Source organism: Geotrypetes seraphini, chromosome 4 (genome assembly GCF_902459505.1).
Source record: "Geotrypetes seraphini chromosome 4, aGeoSer1.1, whole genome shotgun sequence".
NCBI classification, from domain to species: domain Eukaryota; kingdom Metazoa; phylum Chordata; class Amphibia; order Gymnophiona; family Dermophiidae; genus Geotrypetes; species Geotrypetes seraphini.
In genome coordinates this window covers 195,358,001-195,383,469 of record NC_047087.1, presented here as the reverse complement: position 1 = coordinate 195,383,469, position 25,469 = coordinate 195,358,001, and the positions used below count along the sequence as shown (strand labels likewise).

At 41.8% G+C, this 25,469-nt stretch overlaps 3 protein-coding genes across 3 annotated transcripts in view; all 3 read left to right on the top strand.

Moving 5' to 3' along the window:
* LOC117359446 (microsomal triglyceride transfer protein large subunit-like) overlaps positions 1-6,785 on the top strand; it is a 166,877-nt gene extending 160,092 nt beyond the window's left edge. The window contains exon 19 of the mRNA XM_033942239.1: positions 6,119-6,785. The gene's annotated coding sequence lies outside the window, so the exon portion shown is untranslated. The remainder of the gene's footprint in view (positions 1-6,118) is intronic.
* A 468-nt stretch (positions 6,786-7,253) lies between these two features.
* Positions 7,254-10,597, top strand: LOC117359733. The gene is made up of 5 exons (XM_033942951.1): positions 7,254-7,263; positions 7,349-7,441; positions 7,587-7,727; positions 7,870-8,398; positions 10,537-10,597. Exons 3-5 carry the CDS (start codon positions 7,622-7,624, stop codon positions 10,595-10,597), a joined length of 696 nt encoding a protein of 231 aa, XP_033798842.1. The 5' UTR covers positions 7,254-7,263; positions 7,349-7,441; positions 7,587-7,621.
* Positions 10,598-15,370: 4,773 nt separating this feature from the next.
* LOC117360104 (steroidogenic acute regulatory protein, mitochondrial-like) overlaps positions 15,371-25,469 on the top strand; it is a 77,888-nt gene continuing 67,789 nt past the window's right edge. Inside the window, exon 1 of the mRNA XM_033943773.1 lies at positions 15,371-15,396. The gene's annotated coding sequence lies outside the window, so the exon portion shown is untranslated. The remainder of the gene's footprint in view (positions 15,397-25,469) is intronic.

Sequence of the window (25,469 nt, the reverse complement as noted above, 5' to 3'; positions counted from 1 at the left end):
AGGGGAATGGTAATGTCCTATAGACTCCCTCATATACACTCCCCTTCAGCTCAGTTTTGCCTGGTTGAGTGCCTGCCATGTCAGGATCCACCTCTTGAGACAAAAAGTCAGCATTTGCTTGCTCTTGACCCACCCAATATCACACCTCAAAACTGAAGTCTTTAAGGTGAAGGAACCACCTCAAGTTCATATGGCAAGCCATCCACTGAAGGAGTTTGTGGTCTATGACCAGCAGAAGATGTCATCCCAGTAGATACTATTGGACTGTTTCCAGGGCCCATTGACATTTAGGGTCTCCTTTTTTAATTACTGCATAGTGTGGCAAGTCCAGCACTGCTCCTGACTTGTCACATTTTAAAAGCAGAAAAAATACCGTACCAAGGGTCAAGAAAACTCACCAGGAAAATTTCCCAGGCTCTCAGACAGGTCAAGCTGACTATCCTAGGATAGATCTTCTAGGTTTCAGACCCTGGCAGCAAATAAAACCCTTAAAACAATCTCAGTTTCCTAGCAGTTATTTGCAGTCTGGCCAAAGGGGGAGCCAGAGAGAGAGAGACTTGGCCAATTCCAATACCACATAGGTTGGGGCGGAACTTTCACCAATATAAGCCAGAGCCTCAGACAGAATGGGGAGAAGGTGGAAGGAGGCCAATAGTACAGAAGGTGGCAGAAAGGCAGACCTGGCCATGGGACAAGTTCCAACCCAAATCAAGACCTGATGTGGAGATGGTAGAACTGAAGGAACCTGTTTAGCCCACTCAGGTGGAATTGCCAGATTTAGGAAGAGTGTAATGGAGGTTATAGATAACGTGACCATTTATTTTTTTCATCAAAACGGGACATCTATTAATATTCAGCCCCGCCCCATCCCGCCCTAGCCCCGCCCCCAATTTCATCCATTCATTTTTCACCCTCTTCCATTCAATGTCTGCCCCCCTCTCCACACTTCTATTCAGCATCTGTCCACCCTCTCCCCCACACTTCCATTCAGCACCGGTCCCCCCTCTCTCTACCCCTTCCATCTACTGTTCACCCTCTCTGCCCTTTCCATCCAGTGTCCACTCTCTCTCTCATTTCAGCTTCATCCCTCTTCATTTTTCTGTCTCCACCCCTTCCCCTATGCTCTGGCATCTGTCTCTTCTCCTTTCCTTCCTTCCTTCCCACTCAACCCCATGGCCTGGCATCACACACATTTCCTTCTCTTCTACCTCTCCCTCCCCCTCCATGCTCTGGCATCTCCTCTCCTTCCTTTCCCTCTGGTCTGGCATCTGTCTCCTTAGTTTCCCTTCCCTTATACCCTGGCACCTCTCTGCTCTCCTCTTCTATCTCTTCCTCCCCCCTCCATTATCTGGCATTTTCTCTCCTTCCTTTCTCTCCCTTCCTCCTTCCTTGCCCCTGGTCTGGCATCTGTCTTCTTCCCCCTCCATGTGCAAGTGATGGGTAAATGCAAATGCTCAGAGAGTTGGCCTTAAGAGTGCTGATAAAAAAAAAAAATTGAAAAATAGGACTTTAGAAGTGGTCCTTTGAATACTGGCTACACTTGTATGAGAGCCCATAAAATCCTGGCTTTGTAGAATGGTCAGTCATACTGGATGCTAATCGTTTTGAATTTTCTTCTTCTTCTCCTTCCTTAAGGTACATAAATAATCCTTAGAGGAAGGAGAAAAAGAAAATCCAAAATGATTAGCATCCAGTGTGACTGATTAGAAGTCGACTGCTTGAGTTTTGTACGCTGGGCGGTACGCAACCTGTCAGTTGCTGTGGCCCTCGGGGTGTGGCGGGCAGTCTGCCACCTTCACGAGCTCTCTCTCCGGTCTGGGCCCATCTTCGTTGCCCGGTAACCCCAGCGAAGAGGAACTGAGGTAGGTAATGGGTGGGAGATGGCAAAGCGTCCTGTTGTCTCCACAGTTACGGCCCGTAAGTGAATTGAACTCAGGCCGCGGGGCTCTAACACGGCACACACTGGCTTCCCTTCTCGTCTGGAACAGGAATGACATCATTTCCTGTTTCGGATGCGAAGGGAATCCAGTGTGTGCCGTGCTAGAGCCCCACGGCCTGAGTTTAGTTCACTTGCAGGCAAGAGGGTAGTGAGGGAATAGAAGGAAGGGAAGAAGACCTCACCAGACAGTTGGGGGGGAGGGGCGGCCAGGCCCTGCCCTTTTTGCTCCCCCCTAACGCTGGTTCTGGGGCAGGGAGACAGCCCATTCTCCTGCAATCCCCTGTCCCATTGGCCCCACACACAGCTTCAGGACGCCTTCTCTGAAAACGGGACTTTTTGGCATCCCGAAGCTATGCATGGGGACAACGGGACAGGGGAGCTGAAAAAGGGACAGTCCCGTTCAAAACGGGATGTATGGTCACCTTAGTTATGGAGGAACTTCCCTTCTCAAGGTGAGCCAACAGAGGAAATGGAAACTAGCTGCGGGTAGCACTGCTATTTTTTCCCTTTTTGTGTTTTTGAGAAGTTTTGCCCTGTTGCAAAAGAACCTTTGTTGTGCTTTAATTTTTAAGGTCTTTAATTGCCCACACCTGGAAAGCAGGAGCAGTTTGGTTTTTGTTTCCCTTTTGTGAGTTTGTTCTGGGAATGAGTGTAATTGTTGAACCATTGCTGGCACTAATGAGAAATTCTTTAAAGCTTCTGGAGTAAAGGAAGGACTGCTAGAACTAAGGTCTGTTTTGGGTATTTTTGAGGGGGTCTTTTTGCTGATATTTTGAAACCTCAGGTTTACCTTTTCTTCTGTTTGGGAAATTGGCTAAAGACAATAAACCCTTCATTGCTAGTGAGCAGAACTGGTGAAAGGAACTGTGTAATTGTGCCTTTATTTAAAACTGACCCATTTTCTTTTCCGGGTTTTTGTTGTAACAACCAGCCGACCTGTGCCAAGCCATAACCAGGAGCTAAGCAGAAGAAATCTAAGAAGCCAGCTGTTTGCACTTGTCACATTGGACTGTGTTTGGAGTGCTGTGTTATTTTTCTTTTTCTCTATATTTTTCTTTTTTGCTTGTTTTTGAATTTGCTTCATTTTGTGGATCTGTTTTTGAAACTTGAAGGATTATTTAATAAAAGACTGTTTTCCTTTTTGAAAACTAAATTATTTGCCTCTGTGTTTCTTGTGTGCTATTCTGAGTTGTCTTTGGTAATGCTGTGGCTATTATCTAAAGCCAGCACCCCTGTAGGGCTTCCTCCATTTTGGGAAGCAGGCCTAGTGTTGTTCAGTGCCACCTACTGATGGGTGACCGCATTGATCCTAGCAGGCCCTAGGAGGCAACAGTAGTTCCTCTCCCTAGCGAACAGCTTGCAGCTAATGTAGTCCACTGGGTATTCTTCTCCATCCAATTCATGGACCAGGACAACACCAATCCCAATTTCTGATACATCCATCTGCACAACAAAGGACTGGTTGACCAGCACTAGTTCTGAGCAGATATTTTTTTTTTTTTCAAGGTTTGAAATGCAACGTCCCGTTCTGATGTCCATTTAACCTTTTCTGGGGCAGTCTTCTATAGAAGGTGGGTTAGTGGTTCTGCCTTCTTAGCAAACCCCAGGATAAATCACTGGTAGTGTCCAATGAGCCCTAGGTAGGTTCGCACACGCGGAGGCCCATATCCCTCTATGCCTCTCGTAAGGAGATGCAACCTAAGGGGTGGGATACACTATAGCCCTCCCCACAATATCTTCTATATTACAACTGTTTATTAACAAAAGTCTTCAGGCCCTCAGAGGTGCCACCAGATGCTCAATTATGTCTCATAGCAACTGGCTTTATGTCCCCTATCGTCATCGGGTCTCTTTAGTTTTTTAAAGTTTTTTTTGTGCAATGCTATATTTTCGTGTTAGTTCAATAAATAGTTGATAAAAGTTAGAACTTATCTTGGGTGGTTCAGCCAAGAGGGATAGAGTACTGCCAACATGTTTCACCCTATTCGGGTTTCCTCAGGGCACAATCCCTCAGAACTGTGTGTGCTCTATATGACGTGGCCACCTGAATGAATGATCTTAGATCTTAGATCATTCATTCAGGTGGCCACGTCGTATAGAGCACACACAGTTCTGAGGGATTGTGCCCTGAGGAAACCCGAATAGGGTGAAACATGTTGGCAGTACTCTATCCCTCTTGGCTGAACCACCCAAGATAAGTTCTAACTTTTATCAACTATTTATTGAATTAACACGAAAATATAGCATTGCACTAAAAAAACTTTAAAAAACTAAAGAGACCCGATGACGATAGGGGGCATAAAGCCAGTTGCTATGAGACATAATTGAGCATCTGGTGGCACCTCTGAGGGCCTGAAGACTTTTGTTAATAAACAGTTGTAATATAGAAGATATTGTGGGGAGGGCTATAGTGTATCCCACCCCTTAGGTTGCAACAGTACGCATTCTTCTATAAATATTTTCCATCTATAAGCCTATATACTATCTCGTAAGGAGATGTGCATCTAGCTTGCTTTTAAATCCTAGGACGGTCGATTCCAAGATAACCTCCTCTGGGAGAGCATTCCAGGTGTCAACCACTCTGTGTGTGAAGCAGAACTTCCTGATATTTGTCCTGGACTTGTCCCCCTTTAGCTTCATTCCATGTCCTCTTGTTCGTGTCAAATTGGATATTGTAAATAATTTTTTTCCTGCTCTATTTTGTCGATTCCTTTCAGTATTTTGAAGGTCTCGATCATATCCCCTCGCAGTCTCCTTTTCTCAAGGGAGAACAATCCCAGTCTTTTAAGTCGTTCCTCGTATTCCAGTTTCTCCATACCTTTTACTAGCTTCATTGCTCGTCTCTGCACTCTCTCCAGCAATTTTATATCCTTCTTTAGATTGGGAGACCAATGTTGGACACAGTATTCCAAGTGTGGTCTGACCATTGCTCTATAAAGCGGCATTATAACCCTCTCCGATCTACTCTTGATTCCCTTCTTTATCATGCCTAACAGTTTATTTGCTTTCTTTGCCGTGCATTGTGCCAATGGTTTCAGGGTCCTATCTATCAGCACGCCCAGGTCCTTTTCTTGTTCGCTCTTACCCAGAGTTGCTCCTGACATTCTATACTCGTGTTCCTTGTTCTTTCTGCCTAAATGCATTACTTTGCACTTTTCCACATTAAACTTCATCTGCCATTTCTCTGCTCATTTCTCTAACTGACACAAGTCGCTCTGGAGTTCCTTGCTATCCTTCTACGATCTGATTGCCAGGCATAGCTTTGTGTCGTCTGCAAACTTGATGATCTCACTGGATGTTCCTTCCTCTAGGTCATTGATGAAAATATTAAATAAGATTGGCCCAAGTACCAAGCCCTGGGGTACACCATTAGTCACTAATAATACCTAGTTCTAGCATTTCAGATACTTCTTTCACCACAGCTTGCTGCTGAGCTTCCAGAATCCGATAGGGCCATTGCTAGACCACTACTCCTGGTTCATTGATAATATCATGAGTTGCAAGGTGAGTCTGGCCCAGTTTCCCTGAAAATACATCTTGGTTTTGGTGTACCAATTGTTCTAGGTTGGCCTTCTGTGAGGTAGAAAGCTTATCATCGAATGGGACTTGTAGGGGCACCAGTTCTTCAAAACCTCTGGACCAAAGACACTCCTTTGGACTAATGCTGCAGTCATCAGGCTCCACTTCTTTAGGTTGAAATGGAAGATCTTCATCTTATTTCCACTTATCAGGTTGGGTCACCCTATAATTAACAGGTCCTGTATTCACTACTGTTTCATACAGTCCTTGCCATTTACATAATAACCTACTTTAAGAAGATGGAAGGAAGACCAAGACTCTCATGGCTGGATGGTTCTCTGCCATCTGGTTGCAGGCTCGGGCTTGTCCCATAGTAGTACCCATAATGGGTACATCTCATGTCAAAATGATTGACAGATGTCAGAGATAAGGATCGACCAATCAGCGGTCACTTCTGGGTTAAGCCCCGCCCATTCTCCATCCAAACCATGCCCACTTTTACCCAAACTCCGCCCATGTCCTGCCCACTCCATGCCTACTTTTCTCATAGCCCCGTCCAGGCCACGCCCCCTCCCATAGGAATGAGTTTATGAAGCTGAATGTGTTTGTGTGTTTTAAAAAGGAAAATTTATTTATGTTTTTTTGTGTTTTTTTTTGTAGGGAAGTGGCGGATCTTCACGATCACAGAAACCTGTGGACAAGATGTACATACTGATGATAAATCTATCCTGTTTGTGTTTTTTCTTCTCATTTCAAAGAGAACCAGCGGTGAATGAATGTAAACCTGAAGATTCTTGTGATTATGGTCTGTGGACCGGCATAGGCCTTTCCAAAACACCAACAGTACTTAAATCAGTAATAAAGGTAGCTGTATACTGCATTCTAAATAAATGTCTGCAAGGCGTGAAGGATGTGGAGCCTGCTTAATATGTGTTGGGGGGCAAAAACACCACGATTGCTTGATATGGGGACAAAAGGAAATACAAGAGAAAATCAGGAAAACTTGTGACATGCTGTGCCTAGAACGTGTGGTAAATGTAGTCACTTTTGTAGGCTATAAAATGAAAATATTGATGCTTTGTAATGAAAGCATTAATATAATCATTGATTTAATTAGAGATATTAAGACCTCTATAAACGGGCCACGACTACTCAATAAATTGGTCAATTTCATGAGAGATGGTGAATATGTAGAGATTGTAAATTATTTAATCCGTGACACCGATTATAAATCATTCTTCAAAAGAAATGCTTTTTAAAACATGTTTTTTATTCTTGGGATTGTGGGAAATACAGTATGTAACTGCATGTTTGTTTGTATAAAAGTTTAAACATTTTATTGTTGTAAAATAAAGATTTTTTAAAAATTACAAAATGTGTGGTGTGTTTTAGGAATGGCTAGCCACGTGAATTATCAGCCCAAACTAAAACAATAGAAGGTGTGACAAGTTATAAGGAACTAGGCTCTAGGCACGTAGGGGTCATTTTGATATCTAAAATGACTAACCAAGACAAACAAACTCTAGCAGAGGCCTTAGACATACAATAAAGCCTTTGTGAATGGATAACTTCTATAGATGGTTGTAAGTGTATAAAAATAAGTTCTGGTTTTTGTGGATGTTACACCGGACCCCGGATACATCAACCGCTAACATGGTGAGTAGAAAAGGGGCTTTTATTTTGGGTTTTAGGGATATCATTTTTTTCTGTCTCTGAATCTATCATTGCATTTAAAAAACAGGAACGGGGATCTGATGGTAGAAATAAACTATCTCTTACCAGAAAAAGACAACAGATATTAAACAGTAAGTGACAAATGTATTGTCTGGCACATATATTGGTTTTTAAAAACAGCATCTACAAAACATTCTTTTTTTACGTTATGATTAGACCAAGAAAAGGCTGGAGAACCAACTCCTTCTACATCGACAAGTTCTAACCAACAACTGGCTCCTTACCGGAAGCCAAAAGATAAACGAAATAGTAGGTATCCTAGTTTTGTAAGGAGATTAGGGTTAAAAGAAAAATTTCTATACTTTTATAATGGTTGATCAAGAAAATATTAGGCAGTCAGATCCTCAAGGGTGGGGAAAAAGTATTAACGGTTATGCTATGTTATAAATTGTAGATCGGGAAAATGTTAGAAAGTCACAAGCAGATACCATGAACCTGACAGAAAAGTCTAACAGGAAAAGATCGCATAGTGAAAGCTTAGACGGGGAACCAGAGCCCAAAGGTGTTTACAGGAAACCAAAAGATAAACGAAATAGTAAGTATTCTGATTTTGTAAGGAGACTAGTGTAAAAGAAAATGTCATTACTTTTATAATGGTTGATGAAGAAAATGTTAAGTACAGTTAGATCCTCAAAGGGGAAAAAGTATTAACGGTTATGCTATGTTATAAATTGTAGATCAAGAAAATGTTAGAAAGTCGCAAACAGATACTGTGAAGCCGACAGAAAAGTCTAACAGGAAAAAGACACACAGCGAAAATGTCTCAGAGCCGGACAGCACAGAAGAAGGAGAATGTTATGAAGTTGATTATTCTGATAGCAGCAAAGTGTCAGAGGATGGGTCAAATAAGGGTGCATTAGGTCCTTCTGAAGATTCAGAACCAATCAGCTATGTCCAGTTTGTGAAAAGATGGGATCGTAAACTGGACAAATTTCATGGTGTACTTTATTCAGAAGAATTTCGTTTCATTAATTTAGACAGGATAACATCATTACGTGAGGCTCAAAATGCTATATGCCAAGGCATTCAACATATCCTGGATAATGTTAGCAACAGAGTATCGCCCGGTGACTACGTACAAGTGCATCTACATTCATCTCTTTTTCACAACTCCTTGTTTTCTGGTAAATTAAATCCCAAATCGATAGATGCTGATGATTTCTTAGATTGGTTGCTAAACTCTTTCAAAGTCACAGAGAAATACAGGTCTGTGATTTATTCCATGTTGTACTTGTAATAAGAAACAAGGGTGGTGGGGCCCGTAGGGTTTTTAAATCTATACTGTTTAGCCATATTTTTCAGAAAAAAAGGATGTATTTAATAGATTTGAATAATACAGACATAAGAACATAAGTAGTGCCTCCGCCGGGTCAGACCATAGGTCCATCCTGCCCAGCAGTCCGCTCCCGCGGCGGCCCAAACAGGTCACGACCTGTCTAAATCACCAGAAGGGGCCCCCATGCCACCTCGGTTTCCTAATTGAGTCCTATCTTCCCATCAAAGTCCTAGCCCTCCGGTCTTGCACCTGCACGACCTGGTTGGGTTTCTACATTTATTTTCTGGTTAGCTTTCTCAGTATCCCATGATCCCTTTATCCCTCAGGAATCCATCCAGTCTCTGTTTGAATCCCTGTACCGTACTCTGCCTGATCACTTCCTCCAGTAGCGCATTCCAAGTGTCCACGACCCTCTGGGTGAAAAAAAACTTCCTTGCATTCGTTCTAAACCTATCTCCCTTCAGTTTCTCCGAGTGCCCCCTCGTACCTGTTGTCCCCTTCAGCCTGAAGAATCTGTCCCTATCCACCCTCTCTATGCCCCTCATGATCTTGAAGGTCTCTATCATATCACCCCTGAGCCTCCTTTTTTCCAGAGAGAAGAGCCCCAGCCTATCCAACCTCTCAGCATATGAGTAGTGTTCCAGCCCTCTTACCAGTTTCGTTGCTCTCCTTTGGACTCTCTCAAGTACCTCCATGTCTTTCTTGAGGTACGGCGACCAATATTGAACGCAGTATTCCAGATGCGGACGCACCATCGCTCGATACAGTGGCATGATGACTTCCCGCGTCCTGGTAGTTATGCCCCTCTTTATGATGCCCAGCATCCTGTTGGCTTTTTTTGAGGCCGCTGCGCACTGTGCAGATGGCTTCAGTGATGCATCCACCAGCACACCCAAGTCTCTCTCAAGATTGCTTTCTCCCAACAATGCCCCCCCCAATTTGTAGTTGAACAACGGGTTCTTTTTCCCTATATGCATGACCTTGCATTTTTCCACGTTAAAGCACATTTGCCATTTGTTTGCCCAGTCTTCCAGCTTGTCTAGGTCCCTATGTTTTGCCGGTAGCCTTACGGCACTTATGTCGCCAGTAAAACTCACAGATGCTGAGCTGTTAACAGGTGCTGAAAAGCTACATAATGATTTGGGGTGGTCGGTACATAAAAAAGTTATGCTCAATGATGTAGCAACCATGGAACAACATTTAAAGATAAATATGAGTTGTGTTTTATACAAACTCGTGGTGTTGCTTTAAAACATCAAATCAACCCGTGTATCCAAAAACGTTTTTCTTATTGCTACATGACGATCATTTCTACGGCATAACCGATGTCAAAAAATTCTATGGGAAGCGTAATTTCTGTATTTTTTGCCAGAAGCCCTATAGTCACGACCACTCCTGTACGTTATGGTGTCGTCTTTGTTCGACACAGACGTGTTCTAATTGCAAGATGTCGCTCTAAAGACTGTTTAGATAGACATGCAGCTGGCGCAGAAAAAAGAAGTGGAGTGTTTATCTAAAACACTGTCTGAAATGTGAGTCCTATGTGAACGAAAAACATAAATGTAAGGGTAGGATGTGTAAGCTATGCCGTGAACCCTTAAGCGGTGATGACATACACTTATGTTTTATGACACCCATCGATAAACTCAAAACATCTGAAAAGTATATTATTTACGATTGCGAATGTATGCAGGAAACGGGCTGGCACATTCCTAATTACATATAGGCCGAGGACTTGTACGAAACAAGAAAATGGGAATTCAAGGGTCTTGAGTGTATTTTTGCCTTTATACAGATTTTTTGTGACAAAAAATTTAAAGACTATACCTTCATAGCCCATAATGCCAAAGGCTATGATGGGTATTTTGTTCTTAGCCAACTGTTAAAGGAAAAGATGGACACAGATCTGTTGGTTCAAGGTGGCAAGCTTTTACAAATCACAGTAGAATCTTTAGCTATTCGTTTCATAGACTCTCTAAATTTCCTACCTATGAAACTTAGCAAACTTCCAAAGGCCTTAGGTTTTCCAGGCTGTAAAGGTTATTTCCCGCATTTTTTTAATACTCAGGAAAATCAAAACTATGTGGGGCATATGCCGGATATGGAGCATTATGGTGTGGGAAACATGATGCCTGAAGAAAAAGAGGAATTTTTTAAATGGTACAAGGACAGCCAGCACAAGACGTTTGATTTGCAAAAAGAGCTGGCTTATTACTGTCAACAGGATGTAGCTATTTTGCGACAGGCATGTGTTCTCTACAGAGCAGAAATCATGAAAATGACACAGAAAGATGTGGTTGTAGAACGTGAGGGTACTTCAGAAATTCTAATGAATTGTTTAGACCCTTTCCAATATATAACCCTAGCCTCTGCATGTATGGCCATGTTCAGATTTATGTTTTTAGAACCCGAGACAGTGGCGCTCATCCCCCCGGAGAACTATCACAGACATAAAAAGAGATATTCATCCCCCTCTATTCAAGAGGCTGCACAAAATATACAGATCATGCATGCTCTGAACGGGGGTGAAAGAAAGGTTGGGGTCTTATTTTCTTTACAGTTACGCTGTCATTGATGGGGTAGAAACAGCTTTTGAATTTAATAGTTGCTTTTATCATGGTTCGGTCTGTTATAATGATAAAGACCAGAATCCTGTAGCAGCCACGACCTATGGCTTTCTTTATTACAAAAAGCAGCTAAAGACAGCCTACCTGGAAAGCCTGGGCTTCAAGGTCGTAAGTCTGTGGGAGCATGAGTGGAAGCGGATGGTCAAAGAAAATGATAGGGGCTGTGCAGACTTTCTGGCTAGCGCTGCATTACCGCAACCCTTTTTGGGGGTAGAACAAATGCTGTTTCTCTATACTACAAAACAAAACCTGGGAAAAAAATACACTACTACGATTTTACCAGCCTATACCCTTTTGTCCTATGATTTGGAATTCTCTTCCTATATATGTAAGATCCGAACAAAATATACAGAAGTTTAAAAGCAATCTAAAATGTTTTCTTTTTAAAAATGCCTTTAATTGACTATTTGATTTAGTCCAGCAAATTTGTTAACTTTTCCCTACCCTAATGTACTTCCCTTTTATGTATCTTTTCTCTATAAATATTGTAGTTCTCCCCCCCTCCCCTTCCACTGTACCACTGTGGTCTTAAAAGTTAAGTAAGAAAAACTGTCTGACTTATTTGTTTGTTTATAAAAGTTTTTATTATTATTGTACAATGCTTAGTATCCTAGGATAAGCATTTAATCAAATATATGAATAAACTTGAAAACAAAGGAATATCCAACAGGCCATCCGCAAATCATTTATGACAACTTTGGTTCACCCACAAATTACTTTGGTTTTATAAAAACAAAAGTATATCCTCCAAGAAAGCTCTTTCCCGTCAGGGTGGGCGGTATGCTTATGTTTCCTTTGTGCTGTACGTGCGCCGATGCACGGCAACAGGAAACGTGTGCCCATACCGATAAGGAGAGAGCTTTCGTGGGGACTTGGTGTACAGTGGAGATGGATGTTGCCATTGCAAAAGGTTATGTGGTTGTTGAAATCTATGAAATCTGGCATTTCGAGCAAAAATCTGACAGTCTCTTTTCTGAATACATCAAAATACACCTCCGTCAAAAACAAGAGGCTTCTGACTGTCCCCGGTGGTGCAATGATACAGAAAAACAAAACATGTACATCTCTGATTTCTATAGAAAAGAAGGTGTACTTTTGCGTGCAGACCATATTCAGCTAAACCCTGCTAAACGCCAAATAGCAAAACTTTTCTTAAATTCTTGGTGGTTGTTGCGACATGGCCCATGACATCTTTAGCTATGTTTTTTGTGGCTCCTTTCACATGTGGTTTATTTCAAAACCCCTTCTCAAAAGTAGTATTGCTTTTCTAAAGAGATTACAAAATATGCCACCTACACCGGCTCCGTACATGACAGGGGCCCCGTGATATCCTGAAAGTCCATAACCGGCTTGTGCTGTGTAATAATTTTTGTATGCTTTGGGGTCTCCGTAATCTTTAGACACCAACATTTTAAAACACAACAGTCTTCCTGGGTCGCAGGTGAAGCTTAAGGATCACCTTCCCGTAACTAAATGAAACGTTCCTGTTCTGATCAAATGTGATGGTGTCGATGTGCTGCTTGTTCACAGGTACATAGTGCGGTTTATCGTACGTGAGGGTGATAAACTTATCCGCTGACCCTAGAGCTGGAACACAGCGCAACAGTTGTACAAAATGGTCACCTACTAACTGGTGCTCTACAATATCGGTGTACATGTAGAGGGTATTAAAGCCGGCCTCGATATTTGCTGGGAAATGAGAATGCCTTGTATTAACGTTAGCCTTTACCCCCAAAATGGTTGCTAAATCACCCCCTGCAGAAATAACAGACTTATCCTCTGATTTTACATGAATTCTTCGCGTATTGGGGTCATATATGATTCTCAGCGGTCTCTGACTCATAGACGCTTCTAATGTCATGATTCATGGTTTCCAATAACCTCCCCATGATCGCATAATATCCTCTCTGGATTGTAAATTGGTGTACATTTCCTTCTCCAGAGGTGACAATGTACTTTATGTCTTCCTTAATATTTTCCCAAGTATGTGGGGTATTGTATTTCCACCAGCTCCGCGACCCATGGCCCCTGTAAGTCCAAAGGCCTAGCTATTTGTATGGTAAAATTAGAGCTGGTATTATGGGGAAACATAGCTGCCGAAGCATTGCTAGGCAATGTGATATAAAAGCCACCGTCATTCTTTTTTTGTTGTTGGTTTTTTTTCTCTCTGTGCTGTTTCAAAAGACAAAATTAGATGTCTTGAATCTCTGAGGCCTTCACCCAGCTGTTAAATTTATCAGGCCACCCTTTCCATTTCACGAGACAAATTTTGTTCTTACCCCCTCCTTTTACCTTTAGAACCTTTTCGATACGGTATATTCTGTCCTGTAGAGGCTTGACTTTTAGTAATTCTTCAGGATAAAAAGAACCTTGTATAGCTTCGCTATCGTAATCCTGTATCTTGTATGTTGCTCTCTGACCCCTGTTTAAACATCTTTTATTATAAATATCTCATCCGTCCATGTTTGCTATTACTCAAATTTTCCTTTAACTTTTGATAGCCTCACATGGTCTCCTTTCATTAAGAGATCCTTGGTGGGATCGCATTTGATGTTACTGCCGTAGACTGTTTTCCAAATCTGCAAAGAGTTTGAGGGTGTCACATCTACAAGCCTCGCCTGTATCGTTCTGTGAAAACTATAATTATAGCTGTGCACTATAGCCTGTAGGACGTCTTGATAAGTAAAGGTATTATAGGCTGTAAAATACCTTCACATTTTGGATTTTAAAGTCCTGTTAAATCTTTCTACTACAGCTGCTTTAACATCATTATGGGTCACAAAATGGCTAACACCTTTTTGTTTTAATAAATTCTTCAGAGACTTATTTAAAAATTCTTTACCCTTGTCTGTTTGAAGTTTTTCAGGTGTACGCCCTAAATTAAATATTGTTTCTAAGGCTTTGGTAACTTCGTGACCGGTTTTTGTTTTTAAACTCACGACCCATGCATATTTTGACAGGATATCTATTACCGTTAAGATGTATTTGTAACCGTTGTTATAATGAGCAAAGGCTGACATGTCGACTAAGTCACTTTGCCACAGGCTGTCAACTTCTGACACCATTGTTTTATTTCTTTTAAAATGGATTCTAGCCGGTCTGTGTAAATTGTATGCGTTTTGACCGGTGACCCAGTCCACTACGTCTTTTCTCCGGACTGTAATATCGCTCTTTTTAGCCGCTTGAAGTAGAGGGTTAATGCCTCCATAGCTTCCTGTCGCGTATGGATCATAATAAATTTGCTTCAATAAAGATTCTTTCATGTTCCATTCAGCTCTGACAGCTTAGCTCTAAATTAAAAAAATTAAAAAAAAAATAGGTCTTAAAACTCTGCCTTTTTAACAGACCCCTGTTAGGTGACAGTTGTTTTTGTTTTTTATTCAGATTGTTAAGACAACAGTAGGGGACCGGGACATGTTCAGACATGTTTAAACACACCTCCACCTCTCCCCCCCTTGGCTTTATCAGGGGGGCTGCAAGGGGCTTTTCAGCTGTTATCATGACAATAGGGGAGCTGGCCCATTAACTCAGAATTCCTACTGAAAGTGTGTTAAAACCAGAAAAGAAAAAAATAAATAAATGCAGCCTTTTCTCATTTGTTTCTGCCCTGGTCTGTTTTAAAAAAACAGGAAAGATTTTGTGAATGTCTTTTGTTTTGTGATCTGCTCTATCCATGAGCTCTTAAAACCTGTCTTTTAACTAAAAAAAACTGTTAAAATAAAGATACTTCTTTTTCTGGCCACATCATTTCCTGGGGTTTTGACTAAGTCTGTTTCCCCTATTTCCACCTACGTGGTCAGAAAAGCGCATTTCCGACGCTTCATTTACCCTATTTCTGCCTACGTCATCAGAATGTGCACTTCTGGAAGGGCAGGCACTCCCATTTCCGGTGATGTCATCAGAAAGCGTATTTCCGGGGTCAAACACGCCCCCATTTCCAGTGATGTCATCAGAAAGTGCATTTCCAGGGGTGGGGTCATGGGTAGGGCGGGGCATGAGGGGAGGGGCCATGGGTGGAGAATGGGAGGGGCATGGGTGGGAGGGGGTGTGGCCTTAGCATGGCTATGGGAAAAGTGGGTGTGGTGTGGGCAGGGCTAAGGGAAAAGTGGGTGTGGAGTAGGAGGGGTTAGGGCAGAGAGTGGGCGGGGCTTAACCCGGAAGTGAACACTGATTGATCAATCCTTATCTCTGACAGCTGTCAATCATTTTGACATGAGGTGTACTCATTATACTACTTCCCATCTGAGCATTCTCAAGCAGAGCTTGGCTGCCTCTCCGGTCTTCACAGTCTCCCCTGCATGGTAAGTACTTACTCAGCCAAATTCCTCCCTGGCCTAGGTTCGTCTTCCCAGGCTTCTTGAATCACATCCAGCTGCAAAGGTTAAACATTTACATTAGGAATGGATGTTATTCAAAAATACTATCTTATAAGCCAAGGCTAGATATATTCTATTTATTAGAAAAATGAGGAAAGAAGGCCAAACTGGTGTGGTTAACAAGTGAGGTGAAGAACGCTATTAGAGCCAAAAGGGAATCCTTCAGAAAGTGGAAGAAATATCCAACTGAAAATAATTGTAAACAACAAGGAATGGCAAGTCAAATGCAAGGCACTAATAAGGAAACTAGGCTATTCACAAAAATGTAATGCTATCTTCCCCCCTATACTCAATCTCCAACCCCATTATGCTGTTCCTTCCTATGTTAAGCTCTTGTAAACCATGCCGAGCTCTATAATTATGGAGAGGATGTGGTATATAAACTTAAGGTTTAGTTTAGTTTAAGGAAGGCAAAGAGAGACCTTGAAAAGAAGATTCCACTAAGCAAAAACACACAGTAAAAATTTTTAGTAGGTATATTAAAAGCAAGAATCTGGGAAGAGAATCAGTTGGACTGCTAGATGACCGAGGAATAAAAGGGGCTCTCGGGGAAGACAAGGTCATAGCAGAGAGATTAAATGAATTCTTTGCTTAGGTCTTCTCCGAGGAAAATGTGACGGAGTTAACAGTGCCAGAAATGGTTTTCAAATCTGATGAATGAGAGAAATTCAAACAAATCTCTGTAATACTGGAAGATGTAATGAGTCAATTTAACAAACTGAACAGTAGCAAATTGTCTGGACCGGATGGTATACATCCCCAAGTGCTGATAGAATTGAAAAATGAAATTGCAGAGCTATTAGTAATTTGTAATTTTTCTTTAAAATCCAGCACAGTATCATAAGACTGGAGGGTGGCCAATGTGATGCCAATTTTTTAAAGGGGTTTGAGAGGTGATCGGGGAAATTATAGACTGGTGACATCAATGCCGGTCAAAATGTTAGAGACTATTATAAATAACAAAATGACAGAACATATACATTAATGAGAAAAATCCAGCATGGAGTTAGTCAAGGGAAATCTTGCCTCACCAATCTACTGCATTTCTTTGAAGGGGTGAATGAACTCGTGGATGAAGGTAAGCTGATTGATATTGTGTATTTGGATTTTCAAAAGACATGACAAAGTACTGCACCACATGAAAGACTTATGAGGAAATTAGAAAGTCATGGAAAAAGAGGTAATGTCCTATTATGGATTAAAAACTGGTTGAAAGACAGAAAACAGAGTAGGTTTAAATGGTCCCAAGAGTCTGTGCTGGGACCGCTACTTTTTTTAGCATGATCTAGAGATGGGAGTAACTAGTGAGATAATTACACTTGCTGGCTGATGACACTTAAGTTGTTCAAAGTTAAATCGCAAGAGGATTGTGAAAAATTGCAAGAGGATCTTGTGACACTGGGAGACTTGGCATCAAAATGGCAGATGACATTTAATGTGAACAAGTGCAAAGTGATGAATGTGGGAAAGAGGAACCCGAACTATAGCTTTGTGATGCAGGGTTCCACCTTAGGAATCACTGCTCAGGAAAAAGATCTAGGTGTTATCGTTGAGGATACATTGAAACTCTTGGCTCAGTGTGCAGTGTCGATAAAGAAAGCAAATAGAATTATCAGGAAAGGAATTGAAAACAAAGATGAAAATGTTATAATGCCCTTGTATCACTCAATGGTATAGCTGCATCTCAAATACTGTGTGCCGTTCTGGTCATCATATCTCAAAAAATATATAGCGGAATTAGAAAAGGTACAGAGAAGGATGACAAAAATGATAAAAGGGATGGGATGACATCCCTATGAGGAAAGGTTAAAGTGGCTAAGGCTCTTCAACTTGGAGAAGAGACCACTCAGGGGTGATATAGAGGTCTATGAAATACTGAATGGAGTGCAAAGGGTAGATATGAATCGCTTGTTTACTCTCCAAAAATATTAGGACTAGAGGGCATGCAATGAAGCTACTAAGTAGTAGATTTAAAACATCTGGAGAAAATATTTCTTCACACAACATGTAATTAAACTTTTGAATTTGTTGCCAGAGAATGTGGTGAAATCAGTTAGCTTAGCAAGGTTTAAAAAAGTTTGGATAATTTCCTGAAAGAGAAATCCATAGCCCATTATTGAGATGGCTTGGGGAAATCAACTGCTTATTCATCAGTTTGGAATCTAACTAGGTAATTGAGACCTGGGTTGGCCATTGTTGGAAACAGGATACTGGGCTTAATGGACCTTCGTTCTGTCCCAGTAAGGCAATTCTTAAGTTCTTATTCCCCTTGGTCTGTGCCCATATAACAGCTCAGATAAAATCCTATTGAGCTTTGGGTACTTCTCAAATGCCAAACAGCACATACAAAAGGAAAGAGTTTCAGTTTTTCCCATCAACTGGTAGTTCAGGCAGTATTGACAACATAACTCTGTATATGCCTGGCTATGTGTTTCCATTAATATACTTACCACAGAAGTCAGACTTACCGGCCTGTAGTTCCCTAATTCTTCCTTCCACTTTTGTGGAGAGGGACCACATCCACCTTTCTCCAGTCCTCACATACCACTCCCAATTCTAGAGAAGCATTGAAAAGATCAGCCCCCAGAACTTTCCTAAGATGTACGCTATCAAGCCCCATCACTTTGTCCACCTTTAGTTTAGCTAGCTCCTCACGAACACAAGCCTCTGAAAATTGATCAGGGTCTACTGCGCCTCCATCCCTATTTGCATTTGTGTTTTGTGGTACCACTCCCAGCACTTCTGGGGCAGCAAATTTTTCCAACCGCCATTGTGGGTGGGTTTAGGCACCTTTGGGTCCTCTATATAGAGGTCAGGATCCTCCAAAGGGAAGATCTTGGGGAAAGACTCTTCTTCCTTACTTTGTGGACCAGCAATTAGCTGAGCCCAGACATTTCCAATTTTTGGAAAATCCTGGCCCAAAACAACTGGGTAGGGAAGCCAGGGCAAGACTGCTACTTCCAGCTGGGCTTGCCCAACAGGAATCTTGAGTCACCTGAGCTGTAGGATACTGTCTGTGATCTTCATGCACACATGAGAGTACCACAGCCCACTCATAATTGACTTGCAGTGAGGTCATGGTTTCCCTCTGCACCAGAGTCTTGACATTGCTAGAGTCAATCAATGCCTGGTAGGGATTCCCATTCAATTCCACTTCCATCACACAGTTACAGCCTCCACAAAATTACTTCTGTGAGGTTCTACAACATTCACATCCATAGCATCGTTGCTTAAATCCAAGTAGTCTCTTGTGAAATGGCTCTTGCTTCTGCACTTAAAGCAAGTGAGAAAGTTCAGTTGGCCAGTGTATCCTGGGTGAAACTGGCCTCCATTGCTCTAACCTCACCTTCTGGATTTCTGGGCTTAATGGTAGTCTCCTCTCCTTGGAGTACTCGACACCTGTCATTTCTTTCTGCCTTTCAGGACTCCCTCCTGGTCTCGTTCTCTGATTCAGGAGTTAATTGGGCTTGATGGAACACTTCCATCACTTCTAAGGCAGTCTCTATCATAAGTTTGGGGTGTTGCCTCACTCATTATCTCATAGTAACCACATTTGCTACTTCCATGCCAGACTTATCCTCTCGTTGCAACTACCTCCATGAAACCTCTTTCAGCCTGTAGAAAACAACATAAGGAGTCTCTTTTATCTGGAGGGTACTTTTCTAGAACCGTTGCCAATAGGATTCAGGGGTGTTCCCTGCCCACTCCAAGATTGATTCCTTAACCTCCTTATAGGTAGAACAACCATCAGGCACTTTTGAAGGTTGTTTAGCTGCCACTGGTTAACCGGTTTCCCAAATATGTGTTCACATTGTCTCTAGTCATTCAGATACAGCAAATGGGCAGTCCTCCCAGAGTTCACTAGGAAATGATCTGGGTCATCTTCCAGGGTCGTTTTGGGCAATATTGGAACAGGCACATTTGCTTGGGACCCAGGACCAGTGGAATAGTAAGGGGAATGCAGTGGGAGTGGTCCACCCCAGGCGTGATCTACTTCAGGTCATTGACACCCTTCTTGCTCTCCGCCCCCCCTTCCCACTCCTCCCCCTGCTACACACGTGCCCCTTCCAGGGAGCAGGCCAGTGAATCAGAAACTGATTCTTTCCTGGTAGGCTGAAACACTTTACTGCTGAGATGCCAAATGCCTCGTGCTGGTGTTTTCCCATACCGAGGGCGCGCCACACATGCTTACCACTTCTGACTGCATCTGTGCTACCTCCACCCACCCGCCACGCTCTCCCCAGCTCCCAGCACCACCAACGTGATGCTCTGGCTGAGGACACTGCCACCGGGATGGAGGAAAACAAAACTACCGCTCACACCACTCGCCGAACAGTCTTTGATGGCAGAGTTCCCAAGCGACCAGCAGAAGGGACCTCCGGCAACATCTGGAGCCTGCCGTCATCGGACAAATAAACAAAACACTTCAAAAGAACGAGACTCGGTGGAGAACTATCAGAAAGCCATCAGGCCGACCAGAGTGCCGAGAACAAGATAAAGCTGCGCTGCTTAACCCCTCCCTCCCACGCCATACAGTGCACCAACAAGACCGATCACAAGGACCCACCCCAAGGAAAGCAAAACTTCTGCTGCCTACCTTGCACTGCAACTGCATTGTGCCCTTCTTCCAGTGGCTCTGGTCTCACTCCCCATGCTCTACACTCGGGAACAAATTAATGCACCATGCCCACCGAAGCCAGAATGCGAGCAAGCCAGATTACTTAGTTAGCAAGGTGTCCTCTTCCTCCCGGCGCGCTGGAGCCATCACTGAGAACAAGGACTAATAGCAAATAATATGGAAGTATAAGATTTAAACAAATTTTTCCAACATAAAACATATTATTCACATATACAGCACCTTCATCAATGTAGGACTTGTTCATCAAGTTCCTATTAGGTTTCATGGTTCATAAACAACCTATTAGGTTCTATGAATCATCAAGCTCCCATGCAATAGCATCCATAAATCATAATGAGTCTGAATTACAAAGTTCCTGTTGCAACAGCATCCATAATCCAGCAACTCTCAATCAACGCAATAAGAATCACTGCTGTTCCCTTCCGATGCGCACAAACTGCTGAGCTGAAACACTCAAATGCAATCCTTTCACCCTTTTTTTAAAGTATCTTTTCCATTCACGGTTTCCACTAATTGCTATCTATGTACCCCCATACCCCAAATCCATTCCATTCATGTTTGCAACTACTAACTCCCCCTTTTTTCCCCCTTAGGAACCGTTCAGTCATACCGCAACAGCCATGCCACCATAGCCTACTCTCCATGTGGCCAGCGCAGGTCCACATGCCATCTCCACTCAAACCCCCTCCCTCCCTCCACCGTGTCCATACTTGCCGGCCCGTGCCCTACCTTCCTACCACCTGGCCAAATACCTGTCGGTGTGAAACCCAGGCCTCAGTTGAGAATAACACCTCTGCTGAAGAGTGCTGCTCTCCCCCCGCTCGTTGCTCTTGCTGCGCAGTGCCGCTGCACGTCAGAAGCTCGCAGCCACCATGAATCCTCCCCGAACACCCTCTGCAGCACGCAGTCACTGCACACAGTGCTCTCAGGCCATGCCCTGATCACGCCTCGCTACCTCGTCCCACGTTAAGCCCTTTTAAGCTGCTATAACTGCAAACTAGGGCTTGCTGTAGCTTAGTAAAAGGACCCCTTTGACAGGAAGTTGGGTGAATTTTCATGGCTAAAATTTACCAGATCACATGAATTACTATATTCAGTCAGACCATGTTTGTGTAGCGATAGTCAAAAAAAGTGATTGAATGTGCTGTAACCCAATATTGTGGGGGAGAGAGGAGGCAGAAAAAATAATACATACCAGACGAAATAGAATCACAATTGTGGAGAACCGTGGGTATTGAGAGACTGAAGAAACTGGGGCTCTTTTCCCTGGAGAAGAGGAGAATTAGAGGGATATGGGCGGGTGGACTGCTGGGCATGATAGACCTCTGGTCTGACCCAGCGGAGGCACTTATGTTCTTAGGTCTTTAGAGATAATAAGAGAGTAGTTATTGGAAGAATTAATATGATTAAAAAAGCTAACCAATACTGAAAATAATGCTAATAAGAACTTCCACAGAGGGGAACTGTAGAACATATATTCAAAATGAGTGTATAATGCACTATAAGGACACACAAATGTTACGGGCAAATGTTATGGGTGATGAAAAATGAGACTAAATCAAAGTGACTACAAAGTAACAACAAAGAGACCACCTATAGTTCTCCATGGGAAATAAAACTATAATTTAAAAAAACTAAATAAAAAATGGTACAAAAATGGCAGTTAGTAAAATACCCTAATACTAGTGGTAAAACATATTGGAGAAAAAAGTATGACGGCAACTATGCCAGTCTGTTGAATAATGCAGGGATAACACATCGACGGTGGTCAGCGTTTCTCAATACAGCTGCCTCAGGATGTAGACAAACTGTACTTTAAATAGCATCCAGCTGTGATCTGCCACTGCTTACTGACTGAAACTTACTAAGCAGTGAGACATCCCAGTTGGATGCTCTTTAAAGTACAGTTTGTCTATATCCTGAGGCAGCTGTAGTGAGAAACGCTGGCCACCGTCGATATGTTCTGACCATCTGTACAGATGAGCACAGTGTTTGTCACCAATATAAGCACAACGATTTTTCAGTGATAAGTGGTGTTTACTTTACATTGCACAGAGCCACTCATTTAGCTTCCAATGTTATGAGGAGGTTTTTTTATGCCAATGAGGTTCCCAATACCATAAAGTCCATCAGTCAATTTCTGTGGGATGGTGGTGGGGTTTGAAGCTTTTTTTTCTCCCCATTTTTGAGAAGCTGGGTTTGTTTGGCACTTGGTGGTGAAGGGCCTTTTGAATGCATTGACTCTTCCATTCATGGTTTCAATATCACTAGTACCCTCTTATTTTCTTATACTCTGTAGAAGTGTGTTTGTTGTTATATAATGAGATTCTACTTCTCGTGTGTTTTTTTATACTATAGATTTTATAAATCACAAACAATACAGAACAAGGATCAACAAACCCCTTCCCTCCAGCACTCCCTAAAGGTCCAGCACCCTCTCTCACTTCCCTTCCCTCTATCACTTCCCTTCCCTCTATCCCCCCAGTGAGAAGAAAAAAACAAACCCCTAACAGAAGAAAAAATGTTGTATTGATAAATAATAGAGAGCATTTGGAAAAATAATTAAATAAAAGTGTTATAGTTTTGTTTTACTTCTGTAGATTAGCAAAGGTGGAAGAAGGGAACAGAATGGAGAATTAAAAATACAGTATATATATATATATATATATTGCACAGAAAGGAAAGGGAAGTTGAGTTGTGCATGATGTGAATTTGTTAATGAGAGAATGCCGCAAGTTGTAGAGATATGCAAACCGGACAGGCGGTACGAAATGATATTATGGAAGATTATAGTCAACAAGAGATAACGGATATAATGGCACGATTCTCCCAGCGGGTAGGGGAGCTTTGGTTCAGTGGTTAATATGCATACGCAGCAGGATTAATGCTGGATCACGTGGATGCTCCAGAATTTGTGAGATTAAGTCAGGAAACTACTGTATAAGAAGCACTGTGCAACGTGCCTAATCCTGGCCAATATCAGCAATATTCTTTATTAAAACTAGTAGCAGGGGGAGTGGTACTTAGATACCCATTAGAATCAGATTGGCTCCCTAATGACAAAACATGGTATACATTGAAATATGCCCAACAAAGGATCAAGGATGAAGCTATGACAATGGCAGTAAGTGTGGGTCATGCAGATACATATTTAGACACTGTCTTCATGATCTCCATGAGAAATAAAATAATCAGAATGGTTTCTCCAGCCTATAAGCAGGTGATCATGACTGTGTTGATTAATCAAACAGGGAATACCGTATCTGGAGTATTGGAAGTGGTTAGACAGCTTGGAGATCTCAGTAATTGGGGACCAAGGGATACTACCGCTTCCAATAAAAAGGGAAATATCCGAGGGAGAACAATAAGTCCAGGCTCTAGTGGACACTGGGTATGGTAACCCCAAGAAATTTAAAGGTCCTAAGATTAATATATCCATGCTACGAACCCAAATTGTTCAAGCTACAGATTCCTTTTTTGCCATAAATAAACAATTAGAAGAGGATAAAGCACATCCATCCCCCTCCCATACTGTTTATTAGATAACCCTGTGGCATTATCATATGATACTGTGCTGTTTGGTATGGCAATGAGAGCAAAAAGTCAGATATCTATAAATAATAACAAATTATTACTTATAATGATTGGGGTTGCCATTCAACAAATTACATATAATTGGAAAAATTGGAATAGATTAAATTATAATTTTTGGTGGAACTCCTTATGTCATATTTATAAAATGGAGAGACTTATTGCAATACAACAGGGTTGTTTCAGGAAATTTCAAGATATTTGGGAGCCATTAACAAAGTATTGTAATGATTAGAAAAATATTGTTTCCCTTAAATTTACAAGTTCAATTATGGGGTGGGAGGGAGGGTATTTTTATTACATGTTGTATAAGTATTGATTATATGATAGATAAGGGTGGGGAGGGGGGGAGATAAGAGAATATTATATGTATCATTGTTGATTATTAAGCGATATATTTATGGTTATTTGTATGGATATGTTATCACACTTATTATAAGTTTAAAAATGAATAAAGATTTAAAAAAAAAGAAGAGGATAAGGCAGAATTAAAATATTTAAAATCAAAATGTGCCTTACAGGGACAGGTTAATGCTATCTCCTCATAGATTTTGCCTTTGGCACCTGTGCCACCTTTACCATATAATCCATGTAGTCAATTTATAGAAAAACAGCACAGAGTTTTTGTAGCAGGCCAGACAAAGGTAAACCAGCTGCAGACCAAAGAACAGACAAACGGAGGGGGAAGGTGGGGGGAAAAAAAAGTGTGCACGTTACTATCCCGTCTTACAGAAGATTGGGAGAAACAGGAGAAAAGCAAATATTCTCTCAGGGCACTAGAATTAATTGATAAGCTCTGTTGAAGGCCAGAGAAGATAAACCAGGGGTGGTAGCTTAGCTTTATGAAGTTCCATTGTTTTAATGAGTGCCCAGTCTGGTCTCCAGAGCCCTGTGGCAGTTAAAGTTTGGTATTTGACCTGGTTGCTGTACATTCCCTGGGGCCTTTCCCTTTTTTGCAGAGTAAAGTTAGAAACACTAATTGAATATACAAAATGCATATATGATGAATTAAATTTTAGTAAACCATTAAAATACAATAGTACTCTTAGATTAGAATATATATTTATCTCAGAATTGTACTAGAGGATTTATATAGGAAAAAGTAGATTTTTTGGGAGTGTGTTGGCCACTCCCCTTCAAGGGATCTTCAGTGCATTCTATTAAAAGACTCAGTAGCATGAGAGAAGCAGTTTGACTTTTAAGGGAATGATTTAAAGCTGTATGTATGGATATTTTCTTTGTATTAGAATGTAACTTTTGGAAATCCTTGTGTGAGGGGGAAGACACTCCCCCCAATATGCATGCAAAAGCCTTATATGGTATCAAATATTCTTGATATATAAAAGTATGATGTATGAAATATTCTTGATATATAAAAGTATGATGTATGAAAGTACAGGTTTAGAGATTGTTTTTGTGAGAGAAGTAACAGTAGTGCTGCATGGACATATGAAAGACAGCGACATTGAGAGAATAATAGAGAAAGTGGGCCCTATGCCTTTTAACATAAATGATTGGGGCAAATGAGCTACTGAAATACTGATTCACTGGGGTCTAGGGAAATATAAAAGGAACAATGCAGTTAGAATTGGACAAAGTAAAGAGTGATTTGACAGCCTGGGAAAAATATCACTATAGCATAAGGATGTCCTGACTCTCTCTCTGTGTTCAAATACCAAGGTGGCTTAAGCTTTACAGCCCTGACGGACTCCTTTCACTTACCTGTGGACTCACTTCTGGAGATGCAGGATAGGGGAAAGAATTCAGC

Coding starts and splice junctions, on each gene's coding strand:
- LOC117359733 (XM_033942951.1), top strand. CDS start 7,622: ATGAACCTGACAGAAAAGTCTAACAGGAAAAGATCGCATAGTGAAAGC. Junction 7,728..7,869: donor ACCAAAAGATAAACGAAATA/GTAAGTATTCTG, acceptor TATAAATTGTAG/ATCAAGAAAATGTTAGAAAG. Junction 8,399..10,536: donor AAAGTCACAGAGAAATACAG/GTCTGTGATTTA, acceptor TTTAATACTCAG/GAAAATCAAAACTATGTGGG.